The sequence below is a fragment of the Taudactylus pleione genome, unplaced genomic scaffold, assembly GCF_031769625.1.
Source record: "Taudactylus pleione unplaced genomic scaffold, aTauple2 ptg001191l, whole genome shotgun sequence".
Classification (NCBI taxonomy): domain Eukaryota; kingdom Metazoa; phylum Chordata; class Amphibia; order Anura; family Myobatrachidae; genus Taudactylus; species Taudactylus pleione.
Window position 1 is genome coordinate 618,774 of NW_028285592.1, and position 21,251 is coordinate 640,024.

Below are 21,251 nucleotides of genomic sequence, written 5' to 3' on the forward strand. Positions count from 1 at the left end.
GTGCCATCCGCCCTGGGTTACTGGATGTAAGCAGAAAATTAAATATACAAGAAGGCCTGACATTTTTTATGAAACCAATACCAAGGCCTCTGAAGAACATACAGCAATAGATAGCCCTCTAAACTCATCACCATAGTGCTCTCTTTTTTCCCTGCCATGATGAAAGCATTAAGATTAAGGGCTAAATGTAATAGATTGTGATCTTCAGCCGATGCGGGGATTTATGCGAGTCTCCCCGTAATTTTAAAGTGTCAATCATTTGTAAGGCTAAACCAGATTGGTTAAGCCTTAAAAATGATTGCCACTTTAAAAAATACGGGGAGACTCACAAAAATACCTGTAGCGGCTGAAGAATCCAAGTTCTTATATTTTTCCCCAAGAGTAAGGACCACGTCACTGAAATAAATATTGATTTCACATTTGACACAACTAGCAATCCATCCACCCCCAATATCCAGTACTCGTACAATCTTTAGGAAAAGTGAGCCCAGAAGGCAAATGAGGTTGTAGAAGAAACAGGTAATGTATTATTAAGGCACATATTGTGCTTGTTCAGTATTTCCTGCTTCACCATTTATCAAGGCAGGAATCTGTAGTGCCAAGATGTATTAACATCTGAGCGGTCGGAGTAAAGGAGAGAAATTCCACCCCCTGCGATCTCTGCAAGTCCTGTAGCACATCAGCCAAGTGCCTGTAAAAAAACTCCCAGTCCCAGGTGTCTTTCCAGTCAGCCACCACAGGAAAAACTACAGACACTGGCAGGTAATTCTGCCGATATATGCAAAAATGATAAACAGTATTTGGTGGTCCCAACATAACTAGTATGCTTCCCATTCCCACTACAGCACATCAAGGACAGCGTGTCTTAGCAGATCAGATATGAATCTGGTTTTCTCCTTCAGACAGTAATAAAAGATTAATGATAACAAGATCTGATTGGTATATATGTAGCTGCTGTCATATGTAGTTTACAGAAAATCCCTTGGGGGTCTCTTCCTTTTCCACAGCATACAGGTTTACCTGTGCTGGCCTCGAAATTAATGTTATAAATAAATAGCCTTTGATACATACAGAATATATTAAACTATTTATTTCTTTATCCAATGAAGATTTGTGTGAGATCTGTTTTAATATCCACTTTGTTTAATGACAGGGGGTAATAACCATGTTGAGAGGCTATGCCAGGCTGTGCCACCAGAGTATTGTTCTGTGTAACCTCTCCACTCAGCAAACAGCTGCCACTTCCATTTCCTGCCACTTCTCAGTAAGTACAGTATTTCATGTATGTACAGAAATGAGATTGAGATCTGGCTTCTAGACAGGAGCCTAGATTGCTTATTGGATCTGGATATTGCTATCTGGCAATAACTGTATCCTTCCTAATTCCCGGATGTGCACTTTCTTCCAGATCAGACACACTACTGAAGGACTGCGTGATTTTGCATTGCCCAATGCCACCTGGAGCCAGAACTTCCAGAATCTGTATAATAAATTCCTGGAACTAAGTAAAAATGGAAGTTGGAAGCGAATCCCTTCCCACAACACCACAGCTCATCACTTAACAGGTTACAGTCCCTGCAGAACTGGCCCTAGAGGAACATAATAATAGCAGTGCATGGAATGGGATTGAAATGTTGGCGGCTATTTAGCCGCCGGTCCAAATCCCGACAGCGGATGTCCGACAGGATCAAGATCCCAACAGGGGCAGGTAAGTACCCTAACCTCCCTTGTCCCCCCCCCTAACCCTAATCCTTCCTTAGCGGTGCCTAACCCTAACCTACTCCCTTGGTGCCTAACCCTAAACCCCCCTTACCGTTCCCGAATCCTAACCCTCCCGGGGGGGTGCCTAACCTTGACCTCTCCCTGGGGGTGCCTAACCCTAATCTTCCCTCCCCAAACCTAACACGCTATATTCCCTAATCCTAACCCTCCCCCCGTGGCTAATGCTACGCTTACCTTCATTCAGAATGGCGTCCTCAGCATTCTGGCGTCGGGACTATGATAGTATTTCGACGCCTATCATAAATCCCCAGCCGGCATTCCGCTGTCGGGATTGTGACCCGCGACTTTGCGGCCGCCGGTCATGTGACTACATCCCAAGTGCATTATAATTCTAAAAGGAGATGTATAATATACAGTAGTCCCTGTGTCCTTGCATAAACAGTTAATTGCTTTTGACAGTAATATGCTTGGAAGTTTGAAATTAGTAACTTGGACAGAACAGAAAGCTTATTATTGGTTGATAATCGTTTATTATGTGGCGCTTGATTGGTGGCTCCAGTTCACTACCAAATGTATATTGCATTTTCCTGCTGGATCACTACCTGCCCCTTACAGTGTGTTCTGTTCTGACTGCAGTCAGTAGCAGTGATTAAAATATACAGCTCTATACCAATTGATGTTGCGTAACATTCATCTAGCCCTTAAATTTCAAGCAAGTATTCTACCACTTTCACTTCCATCTTTTGAAACTAAAAAAAAAAAAACAACAACAGTATATGTATACTTTCTCTTAGCTGAGATAAAGTAGCTTTGGGAATCTCCTGCCACTAATCTTAGTGCACATAAAGCCCCATTTGTTAATTTAAATAATATAATCTGGAGTATGATAGCTTGGCAAATATGAGTTGGATAACACTTTGGGCCTGATTCTGAGCCGGAAGCACACTGTGCATGCGCTGAGAAACAGTGGCGTAACTTCATCCCAGACGCCCAGAGGCAAGTTATAATTCGGTGCCCCCCCACCGTCACAGCCGCTGACATTGTAATGTAGCAATTCGAATGCAGACAGGCTATAGATAGATGAAGGCAGCAGCTGATGGTCTGACATGGAGCTCTCCATTAGTGTATGGTGGTGTCTCAGGTGCTGGGAAGGGGTGCCATGTATTGGGCGGCTGTGACGGTACACTCTGGGGACATAGTTACAGCCCTAAGTGGGGTGAATATGTTGTGGACAATGGAGGAGGTGCCCCTTCAGAGCTGGAGCCCGGCGACAGGCGCCTCCATTGTCTCCCATAGTTCTGCCCCTGCTGAGAAAGCAATCGCAGTCTGCGCATTCACATGCACCCTGACGGAGGGTAGAAGAGAGGATGGGTTACTCCATGCCTGATTGCTTCTCTCCATCCATTAAGTACGTGATTCTGGACAACAACTGGGTGTTTCTTTCATCTAATGGAAGTGTCATGGGAATGTTGTGGACATGGAGCCACACTTCCATTCCTGTTTAAGGCCTGTGGATGGAGATGGAACGCCTATATTCGACGGATCTTTTGCAACCAGCATGAGGTGGGTATTCTGTAAGTGTCGATACTAGTGATGACTGCTGTAGCCGCAGATGGGAAAACACTGGGCGGTGTAACCATACAGATGAAGACGGACGACTATCCACAAAGATGGCCGGAAACTCACATTTGCATATGGTAGTAAATGTGGCTGCAGTGGATGCACACTTATGACAACTTTGCGTCTGACTCAGAATCAGGCCCTTAAAATGGAGGTTCTCACAGACAGGGCAGCTGAGAGTGGATGGGCCAGGAATGATCTTGCAACAAACTATATAACAAGCTCCAAATAACCCCCCTGACATTAACAAAGCTAGCTCCATAGTTACAGATTTCCTATGGTAAACCCAAACGCTGACCAGGTAAAACTGGGACAAATAGTAGCCCTTTATTTGTATGCTCTTTTATTGAAATGTAAATCTGATAATCAAACCCCAGCCTGTTCATGAGGCAGACATACTTTACACTGAGATAGGAGTTATGATCTTTAAAATTGTGAGGAAAGACTGAGTGGAAAGGGCATGGCCAGGCGGATTAGGCCAGAGCAGACCTTGGTGTGAACTAAAGTTCTCTGTTCAGAGTCCTTAAAAAAAAAATATCAACAGTAAAACATAGGAACTCATTCAGACTCGTTCGCTAGATGCGATTGTTCGCTCCGAGTGTATGGAAATTCGGCTAGGTGACGTCAAGGCAGCCGCTTGTAGGGCAAGTCATAAGCACTCCCACTTTGCTTTGGCAAGCGATCACTTTTTGTTTGTAGATGCCCACCAGGCTGTCTAAAGACGCCCACTTGCGTACGTCATATCCAGGCAGTGCATGAAACCATTGGTACATCGAGCAGCATCGAAAGTGATCGCAGCGCTTGAGGTTGACTATGCCCTACCGCAAGCACTGCGAGCACTTCAGTGTGAAATTCCACCAAATGACGTGTACTATGACGCTGCCTGTTAATTATGCATGCCTCTGAAATGGCATTGCAACACTCAGGCACGCCTGCGTTCGCACCTCCACTCCCCCGTTAGTAGTGCCCTGCCCCTGTTACCACCCACAAACGGCCTCTCCTGTCACTCATTCAGATGAGCTGTCTATGCTGGGCGAGCGAGCCCTTCCAGACCACTTGCAGTGGTTCATGCACATTGGGATGCATGCGCAGATTGGAAATATCGGCCGTGAACGAGCGAGCGGCCGCTTGCGAGTGGGTCTGAATCAGGTCTATAGTGAATATTAAACCTGATTATAATTTAAGTATAATTTCCCTTTAAATTATACATTTTTATAGACAGATCGTAATACGCTGATACAGTGGAGGTCAGCATGTACTAGACAGTTTATTCTCCCTGCACATTGAGCCTCAGAGCAGCCTCCATTGTACAGCTAACACCTAACTTCCACTTCAACTTTCATTCATTTGCAGGTGACCCCTTGGAGACAGGGAAAGGCAAACGCCTGTTCCTTAGGAACCTAGATAGTGATGGTGTTGGATTTGAGTACAGCATGTTTTATAACAAGGCCGAGAGAAGGATGGTCTGTCTCTTCCAGCCTGGCCCCTATTTGGAGGGACCCCCAGGGTAAGCTATGATTTATCTATTCATCGTATTTTCTTATAATAGTCAAATAATATTATTATTAATAATACTAATACTACTTCTACTTTTACTACTACTAATAATAATAGTAGTGTATTTAAATGGAATCAGTATGTTATACCGCCGGCTGCATGGTTGAAATTCCAACAGCGGAAGCCCGGCAGGGGTGAAGATCCCGACTCTAAAAAGGTAAGTACAACTAACCCTATTCTACACCCTAACCCTACCTTAGGGGTGCCTAATCCTAGCCCCCCCTAAGTGCCTAAACCTAACCCCCCCTTCCCCGCAGCCTAAACCTAAGTCCCCCGGGGGGGTGCCTAACCCTAGCCTCCCCCCAGGGGTGCCTAACCCCCCCTTCCCCTAGCCTAACCCTAACCCTCCCGGGGGGGGGGCTGCACATTAGCAGGAGCACACGTTGAGGAGCCGCTCATTGGCTAAGTCCATGTGGGTCCCAGCCAATGAGCGGCCGCTAATGGAAGCCACCGCTGATTGGCTCGCGTTGCAGGTCTAATGATAACTCATTCTCCGTGAGCTATCATTAGCGTAAAGTAACTAAATGCTGGAGCGTGTAATTCCAGTGTATCCGGCGCCCTATTTGGATTACTGCGGAGAACATCGTGGGACAAAAGGTGAGTATTAGATCTTTTTTTCAGGTACTTCCCATGGATACTTTACGTTGAGAAGGGGACGTGAACATCTGGCAGCAGGTAAGTATGTGTGAGTGTGTATGGGTGTAATAAATCTTTATTTTCATGGTGTGTTGTGTTTTTGTTTTTTTTTACACATTTCTTTACAGGTGAACTACATGGACTAGCAGGCCCTTAATGCCCCGCATGCTGGTACTTGTGGTTCTCCAAATACCAGCATGTGGGGGCGGCTTGCAGGGACCTGTAGTTCTACTGTAAAGACAATGTGAATTATTCAAATTTTTATACACTACACCTACACTATTAACCTGCCACTCACTGTCCAGGGGTGGCGGGGTTAGCCCCGGGCAGGGGCTGGCTGGCAACTTTCAGCCTGGGGGGCAACACAAGCAAGTGGCCCTGGTGATGTTAACCCTGACTAGAGGTTACACGTAAAAAACGCAATAGCCCACACAGGAACAAAATAAAACACATTGTCCCCTACAGGAAAAACAAATCAAATGCAATGGCCCTCACAGGAAAAAAAATAAAACACATATGCATTGCCCATGCCGCCCTACAAAAGTCTGACCTGAACTGTCAGACTCACCCAGTGGAACTACCGGTTGCTGCCACTTCAACTTGCAGGCGCTGAAGAGCGGAATAGAGAGAGGAGCTCCCAGTCTCCCCTTTGCCCTCAGCCACGGGTAGCACCGGCACACTGCAGCATCAGTGAGCAAGTCCCTGCAGATCACAATGCACAGTACTAAGCCCTGGAGAGAGTTAAATTGAATGAAGATAAAGTACCAACCAATCAGCTCCTGTCATTTTTTAAACACAGCCTGTAAAATGACAGGAGCTGATTTGTTGGTACTTTATCTCCATCCACTTTATCTCTCTCTAAGGCTTAGTACACAGAGCCCTTAGTAAACACACATTACAGCAAAAAAAATATCCACAAGAATAAACATTTAAAAACATACTGCACATATACAGTATATACACACACTATATTTAATGTCCTGCGTTGCCTGGCTTTCTTTTTAATTTTTTTTAACTCTCTCTCTCTTTCTTCAACCCACGTTTCTCCTCCCCACTTTTCCCTTCTCATTCCATCTTTCACTTCCCGCTCTGTCTCTTCTCCATATCTCTCTTCTCCCTCCACTATTTCTTTTTCTCCAATCCCACTACTTTGTCTCTTTCTTCAATACCATCTTGCTCTTTTTCCCCTCTTGCTCTTCTGCCCCTCTATGTCTGTCTTTGTTTCCGTTCTGCCCCTCTATGTCTGTCTTTGTTTCCGTTCTGCCCCTCTATGTCTGTCTTTGTTTTCGTTCTGCCCCTCTATGTCTGTCTTTGTTTCCGTTCTGCCCCTCTATGTCTGTCTTTGTTTCCGTTCTGCCCCTCTATGTCTGTCTTTGTTTCCATTCTGCCCCTCTATGTCTGTCTTTGTTTCCGTTCTGCCCCTCTATGTCTGTCTTTGTTTCCGTTCTGCCCCTCTATGTCTGTCTTTGCCTGGCAGGAATACAGTAAATGATGAGTATAGACACTATGAGGGTCATTGAGAGTTATATGAAGGGTGAATGTGACTGAGTGACAGGGCAATGAGAATCAGGGTCAGTGACAGGCAGTATAAGTGGCAAGAATATTGAGTGTGTGTTAAAGGGTGTGTTAAAGGGGGGCTGAGGGCAGAGACACTAAAGGGGAGTTATAGGGAGGGAGAGTACAGGGAGACTGAGGGCAACTTACAGAGGGGGTGAGGACGGAGACTGAGGGGGATTTATATTGAGTTTGAGGGCACCAGTGGAAGCTACAGATTTCAATGATGCGATTGACAGACCTTGTGGAATGTACATGTGCGTGTGTATATATATATATATATATATATATATACATACACACACATATATACTGTACATACACTGTATATATATATATATACACACACATATACTGTACATACACTATATATATATATATATATATATATATACACACACATATATATACATATATATATATATATTATATATATGTGTGCACTTAGTTTTTTCAGGGTCTCTCTAGTTGCGATGGCACTACAAGTCCCAGCACATCCAATTGACAAGGCGTGCTGGGACTTGTAGTCTCATCTCAGCTGGACAGGCAGTCAGTGGCCTAGTAGTAGGGCCCCCAAACTTGTTACCTCCATGTACGGTGCAGGTGCTTCTGGCTACCAGGGGAAGCCTCCGGGCATCTGTACAAGCACAGTCGCTGCAGGGATCACTAGCTCCCCGTTCTAACTGCTGACTCTGCAGTCTGCACTGCAGTGTGGAGACAGACCGCGCGGGAGAGCTGGGAAGTGGAAGGGAAGAGGAGGTGCCTGGCCACCTCCCTCACCCAGTGATGCCCCGCCCCTGGTGACTGTCTGAGCAATCTGCCCGTGAGTCCGAATCCTGGCTTGCGCTGCCTGCGGCCAGAAAACATGCACAAGATGCTCCCCAGGCAGCTGCTTATTACAAGGGCTTCAAAGAAAATCAGTGTGGCAGACGGCCGCACTGATTAGCCTTGCTACACAAACTGAGTGGCCGGGGAGCATCCTATGCATGTCTTCCGGCCACCAGAAGTGTATAGAGAAAGAAGGCCCATAACACTGGAATTATACCGGCCCGGGGGGCAGATGGCACCCTGCCCCCCGGGCCAGCCCGCCACTGGCCCCGGGTTATCAGTCTATGACAGGGGTGCCCTTTATTGGGGGGGTCCCAAACTCCCCAGGTATCACTGGCCTGGGCTGACTAGCAGTCAGGGCTGATTCTGCAGCTGGGGGGCCTGGTGAAAGGGCACCCGTGGCTGTGGCATCAGTCCCCCGCTAGAAAGGGTGCTGGTTTTAAATATAGGGATGACCTCATGCAAATTTTTTTAACCCTATATTTAAAACCAGCTCTGTCTCTGCTGCCTGATGCTGGTTCTTAAATTACAGTGGAACCCTACATATTTTGTTCCCTAAAATTTTAAGAACCAGGACTGGCTGGCAAGTCCGGAGCTGGTTAGTCTTTTGGGGGAGGAGGCTATGTAATTTTTTTTTTTTACTTTTAGCCCGTTTTTTTACAGGCTAGAATACAAGCAGCTTACACATATCTCACTGATATGTGCAGGCTGTTTGCTTGGGAGAGTTTTGCAGAGATAAGACACTGCAATCTTGGGTGAGTCATCTCCTGCAAAACCTGCTACTCGGGAGAGAAATCTCGTTCTGCTTCACCATCGGATATCTCACTCTCAGCTAAACTCACTTCTTTGTAAATTTGCAAGTTGAAAAAAAGCAAAAACTCTCCCAGACTCGATTCTTAGTAAATTTACTCCTAAGAGGTAATTGGGAGAATTTGAGCATTTTTTCCCACTCTCAAATTCACTAATGTCAAAATCGGGAGAGAGATCTCCTTTGCTACGGGTAAATACTGGAGAGTTAGCAAACTGTCTTCAATTTACCATCGGAAAAACTCAAGAACCTTTTCCCTAGTGAAGATAGGATTCTGGAATTTACCAAGCAGAGAGTTTCTAAACTCTCATGAGATGGGAAAACTCTCCTGTAAAAACTCATGAAATAAATACACCTGCCTGTGATCTGCGAGTTTGGCAGAAACATACACAGATCACTGTGATCCATGTATGTTTCTGCCTGTAAAAATAAAAAAAAAGTAAATATCAGAAAAAAATGACATTGGGTCCCCCTCAAAAGCCTAACCAGCCCCGGACTTGCCAGCCAGTCCTAGTTTTTAAAATTATGGGGAACAAAATGAGTAGGGTTCCACCGTAATTTAGAAATTAACACCAGGCTGCAGGGCCAGTCCTTGTTTTAAATATAGGTGGAAAAAATTGTGTAGAGTACCTCCTATATTTAAAACCAGCAACGGACCCAAAATGGCCACAGCCCAGAGACCCTTTCACCGGGGCCAAAGCATTATCAGCCCAAACCGTTCAGACCAAGCTGTTGATCTCAGGGGAAGTGGGGAGACCCCAAGAAGGGGTCCCCCCCCCACTGAAACCCCAGGCTTGGAATGAAGTCCGGGGATCTTCCCCGCATCCCTGGAGCATTGGGTACGGGGGTAATAAAGTGGGAAATATAAGTAAACTATTGTATTTTACAGTGGGACTACAGGTGCCAGCATGCCTGCCCTTTGGCACTTTTGGAACTACAAGTGCCAGCAGATGGGCGGCACCTGTACCCCCACTGTAAAATAAATAGTTAAGTAAAGACAAAACACACTCCGTGACAAGTAAAAGTTTATTGCATACACCTACCCACTCACACATACTAATCTATACCAACCCGACTGTCCTCTTCTCCCATGTAGAATCCTTAATGACTGGCCCTGCAAAAAAAGATTGCATACTCACCTATATCCTGGCGCTGGTCTCTGTAGCATCCCATGGCATTGGCAAAACAAAAAAACGACTTAGCCGACCAGATGGACTCATTGTACGTATGTGTGTCGAAAGTTCCCTGTCAGTAGCCGGAGCCAATCAGCGGCCTCTCTACAATTAGCGGCCGCTGATTGGCTGGCAGGATGTGCAAACCCCGTGCAGTCCCGTCAGCTGGCATTCGCGAGCTATCTGTATGTGTGGCAACACACATACAGATAGTGGGTCCGTCTGGTCGGCTAAGTCGTTTTTTTGTTTGCCAAGTCCTGGGGATGTTACGGAGACCAGCGCCAGGTTGAAGGTGAGTATAGATTCTTTTTTACAGGGCCAGTCATTATGGATTCTACTGGAGAAGAGGACAGAAACATCTGGCAGCAGGTACTGTAAGTATGTGAGTGGGTAGGGGTATGAAATAAAGTTATACTTGTCACGGTGTGTGTGTTTTGTATTTATTTAACTATTTATTTTATAGTGGGGGTACAGGTGCCAGCCGCTTGCTGGCACTTGTAGTTCCACATGTGCCAAAGGGCAGGCATATGGACACCTGTAGTTCCACTGCAAAATACAATAGTTTAATTCTATTCTTCACTTTATTACCCCTGTACCCAATGCTCCAGGGGTGCAGGGAAAAGCCCCGGGCTTCAGTCCAAGCCTGGGGTTTCGCCTGATCGGCTTGGGCTGATAATGCTTTGGCCCCGGAGCCCTGGTGAAAGGGTCTCCAGGCTGTGGCATTACAGCCCGGCCGTTTTGGGTCCGGTGCTGGTTTTAAATATAGGGGGTACCCTATGCAATTTTTTCCCCCTATATTTAAAAATAGTCCTGGCCCTGCAGCCTGGTGTTGGTTTCTAAGTTACGGTGGAACCCTACACATTTTCTTTCCTGTACTTTTAGAAACCAGGACTGGCTGGCAAGTCCGGGGTTGGTTAAGCTTTAGTGGGGGGGGGGGACTATGTCATTTTTTAAAAACTTTTAACCCGTTTTTTTTACAGGCTACAACACAAGCAGCTTACACATATCTCACTGATATGTGCAGCTGCTTGCTCGGGAGAGTTTTGCAATGAGAAAACACTGCAATCTTGGGTGAGTCATCTCCTGCAAAACCTGCTACTCGGGGGAGATATCTTGTTCTGCTTCACCATCGGATATCTCTCTCTGAGCTAAGCTCACTTCTTGGTAAATTTTTGAGTCACCCGAGTTTCGGTGAAGCTAATAGAGTTGAAAAAAAAGCAAACTCTCCCAGACTCGATTCTTAGTAAATTAACCCCTAGCAGTCCAGATTTTAAGGATAACCATACTTGAGCACATTTGACTTAATTATTACCTGAATTATTTTGATTTAAAACTCTGTGCTCAAGCATGGAGTATATATAACACATGATAGAGAGTGCTAGATCTTTTGGACATTTACCTATTCAATGCCTCTAATTCTCCCCTGATATTCTCACAGATATGCTCATGGAGGATGCATCGCTACTATAATTGACAGCACGGCTGGAGCAGGAGCTGTGTATACATATGGAAGTGTCATGACAGCCAATCTCAACATCAACTACCTCAAGTAGGTACTGCTCCTTAACAGTGCATTGCTTAAAGTCTGCAGTATTGTTACGCCAATAGCAACATTTGTGTTTGTATGTGAAGAGGGGCAGGCCAGCTGGTCCATCTGATAAGGATGCCCATGCTGTGTTCTTCTGAGATTTAGTAGGACCTGGTGCATGTACAGCTTTAAGCAGCTGCCTAGGGCACAGGCTCCTGTTGGGACACAAATGAAGAATGTCTCTTTCCTTCATTTACATGATACTGGCAGCGGCCACGTATCTTCCCAGCCACAACTGCCGCTACCTCTGCCTGCACTTGCCCCTTCCTAGTCCGGGGCAGGCTGGCCACATCACTGACAGTCAGATGACTGATGAGCCATGTGCTGTAATGAGGGCAATGTTGCGCGGGCGCCCGGACCCTGCTCTCCCCCCTTAGTTTCCTGCAATAAATGAGCTCCCCACCCATTTAAACTTAGATACTGCCCACCACAAAAATAGGGATCCCAGTCAGCTGTGCAGGAGACTACTTCCACCTCTTCCCCAGTGGTTCTTCCTCCTCACCAGCAGCACAGGCAGTGGCGTAACAAGGGGGGGTCGGGCAGGGTGCGTGCCCTGGGCGCCGCAGTGAGTGCGGTCAGCGCTACACATTTACACAGGACCGGCGCTAGGCTTCCAGCGTCGGCCCAGTGCTGCACAGCTGAGCGCTTGCCCAATAGCGCTAGGAGGCGGGCTCAGGCTGTGCATAACACACGGATCGCCGCCAGCGCTGGCGGTGATGCGTGTGTTAAACAGCAGCCTATGAGAGTCAGATAGACTCTCATTGACTGCTGCAGCACCCACTGCAAGAGCCGGGCTTCCGTCCGGCTCCTGCAGTGGGTAATGGGACAGACGTCATGACATCATGACGTCTCTCCCATAATGCTGAGCGCGCCAGCCCGGGAGGACTGGCGGGCAGCGGCGGGAGCGTTGTCGCGGTCCGGAGCAGCAGCGTGGATTCAGGTAAGTATATTTTTATATATTTTTTTTTTAAACCTGTCTGCACTACTGGGGGCACAACGGGGGACAGGGTTGGCTACTACTGGGGGGACCTCTACTGGGGGTGGGGGCACAACGGGGGAGGGGTGGCTACTACTGGGGGCACCATTATTGGGAGGACCTCTACTGGGGGGGGCTACTACTGGGGGCACTTAATCGGGAGGGGGAACCTCTACTGGGGACTACTACTTGAGGGGAGGAACTACCACTGGGGGAATTATAAAAGGGGCCTACTACTAGAGGCACTGCACTGGGGGGACCACTACTGGGGGCAATAATAGGAAGGGCCACTACAGGGGGCACTGGATAGGGGGGATCACTACTGGGTGCCTGCATAAGGGGGACCACTACTGGGAAAACTGCATGGGGGGACTACTGCTGGGGGCACTATATAAAGGGCACTGCATAGGAGGGGGACTACTACTGGGGGCATTATATAAAGGGCACTGCATAAGGGGATACCGCTACTGGGCGCACTGCATTGTGGGGACTGCTACTGGGGGCACTGCATAAGGGGGAACACTACATGGGGCACTGCATTTGGGGGGCCACTACTGGGGGTACTGAGTTAGGGGAACTAATTGGGGGATGTATAAGAGGGACCACTACTGGGGATACTGTATAAGGGGCACTACTATGGGCCTGCATAAGAGGGACCACAACTGCATACTGGGGGTACTGTATTAGGGGTACTACTGGGGTTAAGGTGCATATGGATAGGAATGTTCAGCATGAAAATCAAGGGGTGTTTCATGTTGACACACCCCATTTTTTAGTGACCACGCCCATTTTTTCCCCGCACATCGGGGGGGGGGCTCCCTTTTCAAATACCCTAGTTATGCCACTGAGCACAAGACCTGCTTCTTGAGGCTGCAAGTGACAACAACAGCATGAGGGTGACAGTGGTGGGAAGATCAGCAACAGGTAAGTGGAGCTGGGGAGAGAGGGGCTTGTGTGGGCGATAGGATTGTCAGTTCACATAAGTTGATAACTATAAAGGTAATCTATGTGAGTTTTATTATGAGGTTAAAGGGGTCAACGTAGTATAGATAAGATTAATGACATAATGGTTTTTATTGGTGGTCTCAAACAGTGATGTGCGGTCAGGTGAGACAGAGCCTTTCCTGCCACACTTAGATATATTCCACAGTTTTTACTGTAAAAATTATAAAATATCTTCTTTGTATTATTCTAATAAATTTTATAGTCAAAACTCTGGATTAAAAAGTGTATGGCAGGTGAGGCATTGCCTCCCCTGTCTACCTTTTCTGCAGATCCCTGATCAAAACACACCAAATTTCCAGCACTATATATTGCTGCACCTTTGTATAAGGACCACATGAACCCTCTGGGTTCATATATGTATCTGTAAGTCTGGCTTTGATTCTAGCCAGTGTCTCCCCCACATGTCACTGGTCTCAAAATGCTCTCATTATGGTGGCCACAAAAATGTTCTCGGTATTGCATGGGCGTCACCAACATTTTCTCACAGCTGCTCTCAGTATCTGTTTTGCAGTCACAAAAATGCTCTCTGTATTCTACGGCAGTCACAAAGATGCTCTCAGCATTTATGGTTTGCCGATCACAAAAATTCTCTATCGGTTTGTATGACGGTCACAAAGTTGTTAATGTTATTGCTATATTGTTTTAGTGTAATTTTTATCATTTTTTGTAATAAATCTAATAATAAATCTATAAATATTTTAAGAAGTCAAGTTGGCGGAGGATATTGGGAGGAGCAGGGGTGGTATTATGTATCTGTGCCTAGGGTGCCTAGAAACCTTGCACTGGCCCTGCGCGGGCCCCATAGCAGCCTAATGTTCCTCTCTGGTGGTAAGTCAGGCACTGGTTAATTCTCACTGACACTATTTTTTGATCTGGGTTTCGAGAAAAGGATACCAAGTTTGACCTTTTGTGGTAGTCCACAAGCTAAACTTTTTTAGTATTAAGGATCAGTGTCAGACTGGGGCATGAAAGGCCCATCGGGAGAATGCAGAAGTAGGGCCCATGCTTAAGGGGCCAGCCTACAGTGGGGGTGTAGCCAGCCGCCACAGAGGATTGGCTAGTCATTAGAGAGGACATAGAGAGTATGGCTACTACAGTGAATGATCTGACCCCTTTATAATATATGTATAGTATATACAGGTTGATAACAACCATGCACTGTAGTGCATACATAATATTGCTAGGATAGCAATGTAATGTAACATATGTATGATAAAGCACATGATGGTGATCCTGTCTATATATACCACATGTACTGCACATCTGATATGGGACCCCATATTCCCCAGCCATATTCTAAACCTGCAGTAGGTTTACTAAAAACAAATACATGCAACTATAAAAGAAAGTTTCTATTATCTAAATTCTGCCCACTGAGATCACGTAAGTGTTGGTTAGTTTTTACATTTTGTACAATCTACATTCTCAGTTTGCATTATAATGTATTTAAAATGTTAGATCTATTAATCTAAATGCTAATTTTGATTGGCAGGAGGGTGAATCTTGGTGCAATTGCCATGGAAACATCCCAAGCACCCATGTTCATCCTTGGTACTGCTCTATAACCTTGAAGAGTGGATGGTAACCCTCAGGCAGTGGGGCCCAATGGGGATTTCCCCTGTACCCCTGTGGGCCAGTCCAACCCTGTTTCACTACAAATAAGTTATCAGTTACCTATAGTGCATATAACTCAGCCACATGAGTGGAAGATGAGAGACATTTTATGTCTGTTCAATGTGTAATCAACACTATGAATCACAGGTCAAAATATTTCTCATGAGGCATCAATATTTGGGTTTTATCTAGGTACTTAAGTTATAATAGGGGGTGGATGCAAAAAAAAAAGGACACTAGGAGGTCGCTTATGAGGTGCATGCATCAGTGTCTGTTGGCTTCCACCTGTCTACGAGTTTATGCAAATGCCGCTGCAAACTCTCTCCCTTGTGTACATCCGTGTGGCCAAATGTACAGTACAAGGACTGAGATAGCCACTTTTAGCGTCCATCACTTTTCTGCAACATTTCTGCTACCATCTGTCCCGATCGCAATAGCACCATTGTGTGTACACTCTGTATAACACGTGTCAAAAGGGTTTCAGAAATTACACCTATAGAATATGAAAAAAACAGTTTTACAAATTTGTTATGTGATGCTTAACCCAGAATTGTGCTACAGCATGTATAAAAGAAAATCAGGATAAATAAATCACGTTATGTAGAGGTAACTAAAATTTATATTACTTTGCAATATATCTATTAACCGGAGTTTAATCTAGTATCACTTCCCCTCACAGGCCCGTACACTTGGGATGCACATTGTTGGTGGATAGCCGTGTGGAAAAAACAGAAGGTCGGAAGGTGTATTCAACCTGCCATATCCGTAGCCATGATGAGGTCATCCTTCACACAGAGGCAACGGGTGAGGAGCAAGCAGTTCATACACACAATCAGTCTTATTCTTCCTAAAACCTGTGCTAAATTGTTCTTTTTTTATTTGCAATGTTACCCCTTTAGGAATGCACATTTTATGTCACATAGCTGTATATACAGTAGTGGAATTAATTCTGGACACTTTCAGTAAAAAAAAATTATTTTATATTCTGCTATACCAAATCAATACTTTAATGATTTTATTTTAATCTATGATGTTTCTATTTAATATTTTAACATGATTTGTAAGAGAGAGAGAGGAAACAGAGAGAAGAGGATGAAGAGATAGAGTGGGAGAAATAAAAGAGAGAGAGAAGGTTTTGAAATACACTTACCAGCCACAGTCAGTGGTGAAGATGCAGGTTGTCACCAGTCACAGCAGGCAGCATGCTGACAGCATCCGGGAGCAGGTCCCACACAGCAACCATGCAGGCTCATGTGCTTTGTTCAGCACTCAATTCATCCAGACTGTGGCAACCTTTACAATCAATCTACTGTAAAATCCCCACAGCTAGTTGCAGCTCTGGTCAAAGTGTGAATAACGACTAAAATGGCTCAGAATACCTCGAAACGTGTTGACTGGTCACCTGGGAAGAGAGGCAAAGCCATGACGCTTCATGAGGAAGGGTATACCTACAAAGAAATTGCAAAGAGGTTGGGCAGTGGGGCAACGAAGTCAGGTGTAAGGAACTGCATAAGAGTTGCGAGCAGTGGATCGACAAAATCGGCCACAAGAACTGGGAGAAAGCCCACGCTTACTAAACAAGATGAGTGCAGAATCTGTCGCCTGGCCCTGCAGGACCGTCGAAGGTCTGCAAAAGCCATCAACAACATAATGAAGACATCTGGTGTCCAAGTTTGTGATCAAACCGTACAAAACAATTTTTGTGACAATGGTTTGCGAGCTAGGACCCCGAGAAATAAGCCAAATCTAAACCAGAAACAGAGGCAGAAATGCAAAGATTGGGCTCTGGTACACAAGGAGTGGACAGAATAAGACTGGGACAAGATTATTTGGAGCAACGAGACCAAAATCAGCATCTTCGGGAGTGGAGTGAAATTTGTTCAGGGTCGGCTTGGGGAAGATCTTTTGCCGAAGTACAGTGAGTGTGATGGTGTGAGGCAGCATTGCCATCCATGTTGTTGGACTTTTTGCTGTTGTTGATGGCAATATCAATGCCAAAAAGTATCAAGAAGCAGTGCTGGAGGTGAAACTGTTGCACACAATCGAGGATTTGTTCGAATGTGACCCACGGAAGTGTATCTTTCAGCAGAAAGGAGCGCCATGCCACACCACCAACAGCAGGGGCCGGCTGGCAACTTTTAGCCTGGGGCAAATGCATGCAGGCGGCCCTGGCAGAGGAGTAGCGTGTAGCCAGGGTGTCCGAAGAATATGCGTGCTACGGCGCCCCCCCCTCAAGTGTTCCAGGGAGGAGGCGGGTCCATATGGGATTGATGTAAGGTAAAAATAAAGATTAGGGCAGCCCCCTGTCATAGTGCCCATATGCAGTGCCCCCGTGTGCCACAGGAGAGAACACCCTTATGCAGGCCTCCAGTAGTGCCCCCAGTAGTAGTGCCCCCCCTTGTAGTGCCCCCAGTAGTAGTAGTCCCCCCCTTTGTAGTGCCCCCAGTAGTAGTAGTCCCCCCCTTTGCAGTGCCCCCAGTAGTAGTAGTCCCCCCCTTTTTAGTGCCCCCATTAGTAGTAGTCCCCCCTTTGTAGTGCCCCCATTAGTAGTAGCCCCCCCCTTATAGTGCCCCAGTAGTAGTAGTCCCCCCTGTAGTGCCCCCAGTAGTAGTCCCCCCCTTGTAGTGTCCCCAGTAGTAGTAGTCCCCCCCTTGTAGTGTCCCCAGTAGTAGTAGTCCCCCACCCCCCTTGTATTGCCCCTAGTAGTAGTAGTAGTAGTAGTAGTCCCCTTATAGTGCCCCCAGTAGTAGTAGTCCCCAGTAGTAGTAGTCCCCTCCCCCTTTGTAGTGCCCCCAGTGGTAGTAGTCCCCCACCCCCCTTGTAGTGTCCCCAGTAGTAGTAGTCCCCAGTAGTAGTAGTCCCCCACCCCCATTGTAGTGTCCCCAGTAGTAGTAGTCCCCAGTAGTAGTAGTCCCCCCACCCCCCTTGTAGTGCTCCCAGTAGTAGTAGTAGTCCCCTTATAGTGCCCCCAGTAGTAGTAGTCCCCAGTAGTAATAGTCCCCTCCCCCTTGTAGTGCCCCCAGTAGTAGTAGTCCCCCCCTTGTAGTGTCCTCAGTAGTAGTAGTCCTCCACCCCTCTTGTAGTGCCCCCAATAGTAGTAGTCCCCTTATAGTGCCCCCAGTAGTAGTCCCCAGTAGTAGTAGTCCCCCACCCCCCTTGTAATGCTCCCAGTAGTAGTAGTCCCCCACCCCCCTTGTAGTGCCCCCAGTAGTAGTAGTCCCCCACCCCCCTTGTAATGCTCCCAGTAGTAGTAGTCCCCCCCTTTGTAGTGCCCCCAGTAGTGCCAGACCCTCCCCCCCAGTAGACACACATAATATAAAAAACAAAATAAAAAAAGCACTTACCTGAATCCCCGCTCCCGCCGCCGCCATCTGCTCCTCCGTCTGTCCTCCCGGGCCGCTCTGCATTATGGGAGAGACGTCATATGACATCATGACATCTCTCCCATTGCCCACTGCGGGAGCCGGAAGATGGAGCGGCTCCTGCAGTGAGCGCAGCAGCAGCTAATGAGAGTCTGCCAGACTCTCATTGGCTGCCAGAGCCGGCTGTGTGTTTGTCAGTGTAGCGCTGGCCGAACTCCGTCCGGTCAGCGCTACACACGCGGTGCAGTCTGTGTCACAGTGACACAGACTGCACCGGCCCGCGGCCCGCATGATGCTGCGGCCCGGGGGGCACATGGCACCCTGCCCCCCGGCCCAGCCCGCCACTGACCAACAGTTCCATGAAGTGGTTCGGTGATCCCCAAATCACTGTCCTGCCTTGGCCAGGAAAGAGTCTGGATTTAAATCCGATAGAAAATGTTTGGTCAAGGCTTAAAGTGATCACGAAAAAATCCAAGCAACAAGACAGAGCTGATCGAAGCCATAATCCAGGTTTGGTACCATAGGATTTCACCTGAAGATCTGGGACGTTCGGTTCACTCGATGCCTTGACGAATCGAAGCTGTTCTTAAAAACAGAGGATATCCAACAAAATATTAATTTTGTGTATTGCTGAAATTGCATACTTTTTCCATAATAAAAGCATACCTGTAAAACTGTGGTTTTACTGAAATGTTCGCGGGACATTTTAAAAAAAACAACTTAAAAATAAATAGTAATGATTATACCTGTACTCACATATACTTCGATTGGAATATAAATTATAAGTGATTATAATGTAAAAATAATGACTAAACGCAAAATTGTCCAGAATTCCACTAGTGTACACAACTGAAGAACGGTATGCAGTAAATCATCAATAGTATAAGATAAATGTGTTATTATGTTGAGATTTGCACACTAGCCTGTTCCTAAAAGAAGATGATTTTCCAAAATTGAAATTATGCAGGACATCATTTGTGTTACTTTATTAGATTTCTGCATTCTGTAAGTACACAGAACATAAGGCATTGCAATGTTTACCCAGGTTCTTGTTCAGAACATATTGTAGTCTTTATTTCTGATTTACTTTTCAGCTCTATTTATCAAGGTGAACAATTAACAAAATCCAGTTCCTACAAGCCATCCATGTGTTGTCTGCAAAAAAAAGAGACTCCTCTATTATCAGCAAGCTGTCGTGGGATTTTTCCAATGTAAGAAGGAGACACAGCACATTCTACACCTACTGTACCTCCGAGTTCCTGACAACTAAAGTGAATGACTACATGGTCCAGCAACTGGGCACACACATGATGGCTGCCTTACCCTCTGCAATAATGTAAAGTGCTTTGAGTCCTATTACAATGAAGGCACTCCAATAATAATTATTATTGGTACTTCCGTATCTTCGCGGCCCCCGCTACGTAACTTACTTAGCCACTACGTAAGGTACTGTACTACTTACACTACTGACTCTTGCTAATGTATTTAGGCGCTGACACTGCGCCCTACTGTATTTAGGTGCCGACGACGCGCAATATATCTGTTTTGTCCCCCACTGTTCTGTCCCCATTTTGTGCCCCCCCCACGTTGTTTATCACATTAAAAATAAAGCAATAACAATAATACAAGTCAGACTCACCTTTCTTTACCCGCCAAACACTCGCCGCATTTCTTTAGCCACCGAACACTCGCCGCATATGACCAGCCAAACACACTCGCCCCCACATATGACGTATCTTCACTGTCAACTGTTAGAAAAATGACAGTTGGGAGCTGATTGGCTGGAGCAGCATTTATCATACACAGTGAAATGTATCACTCGTTTTGGTGATAAAACTCGTTAGTAAATGGGGGCCTTTATTGACTCAATGACTCACTCATACAGGAGTGAGTCACCTCATGCTTGGCCGTTGGTGCTGAAGGCCGCAAAATAGGTATCAATGTTTATTCTAATAATGCTAATCTGCTAGGAACAGTGGGCCTGATTCAGAGCTGAACGCTCTGACCAGAGCGCTCGCTCTGAATCAGGGCCCTCCTACCTTTTTTTGGAGCGTCCTCATGGACGCTCGCATAGCTGTGGGTTACCACCCACAGCTATAGCGAGCGTCCATGTTGATGGTGACCATCGCGACCATCGGGCTTGCGACGGAGACCCTGCGGTAGGGTCTCGCTGCCGCAAACCCTGGAGTGATTTTGGCTCTATTAGAGCCAAAATCACTCCCACTAACATCACTAGTGATGTCAGTGGGGCCGGCTTGAGGCGTTCCCATGGGAATGCCTCTGTCTGGCAGGCACGCCCCCGGCACGCCCACCAAAGGGGGCGTGCTGTCAATCAACATCGACGGCACGCCCCCTTTGGTGGAAGACCCGGAGCGATGGTGAGCCCGTCGCTCGCCGGGTCTCGCGCATGCGCATGACGGAGCTCCCTCCGTCGTGCGCATGCGCAGTGGGGAACATCGACCCGCTTGCGAGTGTCATGCCGCTCGCAAGCGGGTCTGAATGACCCCCAGAGACGTGACATTCTCAGCACTGTTCCAGGGAATATTAACCTCATTCCACATTTGGTTATGAAATGTTACATGATTCACTATCAGAATTTGGCCTGAAGTGTTACAGGTCCTTCCCCAAAAATACCAAACAGCAGAATGAATTGCTCGTTACTGGACCAACTTTATTTGTACATTCTGTGTTAAACAAGATTCAAACTTATACATACAATGCAGAAGGGCTAAGCTAAAGTGAGACCTGAAAATTGTATCATATACACTAAAATAAAACTACCAAAACCTGTACAATGGTCGTGGATAAA

At 46.4% G+C, this 21,251-nt stretch overlaps 1 protein-coding gene across 1 annotated transcript; it reads left to right on the forward strand.

The window, feature by feature from the left end:
• Window positions 1-1,165: 1,165 nt before the first annotated feature.
• On the forward strand, window positions 1,166-19,898 carry LOC148451049 (acyl-coenzyme A thioesterase THEM4-like). Its single transcript, XM_088462342.1, has 6 exons — window positions 1,166-1,264; window positions 1,409-1,565; window positions 4,696-4,849; window positions 11,336-11,446; window positions 15,760-15,884; window positions 19,537-19,898. The coding sequence occupies exons 1-6, from the start codon at window positions 1,166-1,168 to the stop codon at window positions 19,560-19,562; spliced, it is 672 nt and encodes a 223-aa protein (XP_088318468.1). The 3' UTR covers window positions 19,563-19,898.
• The last annotated feature ends 1,353 nt before the right edge of the window (window positions 19,899-21,251 follow it).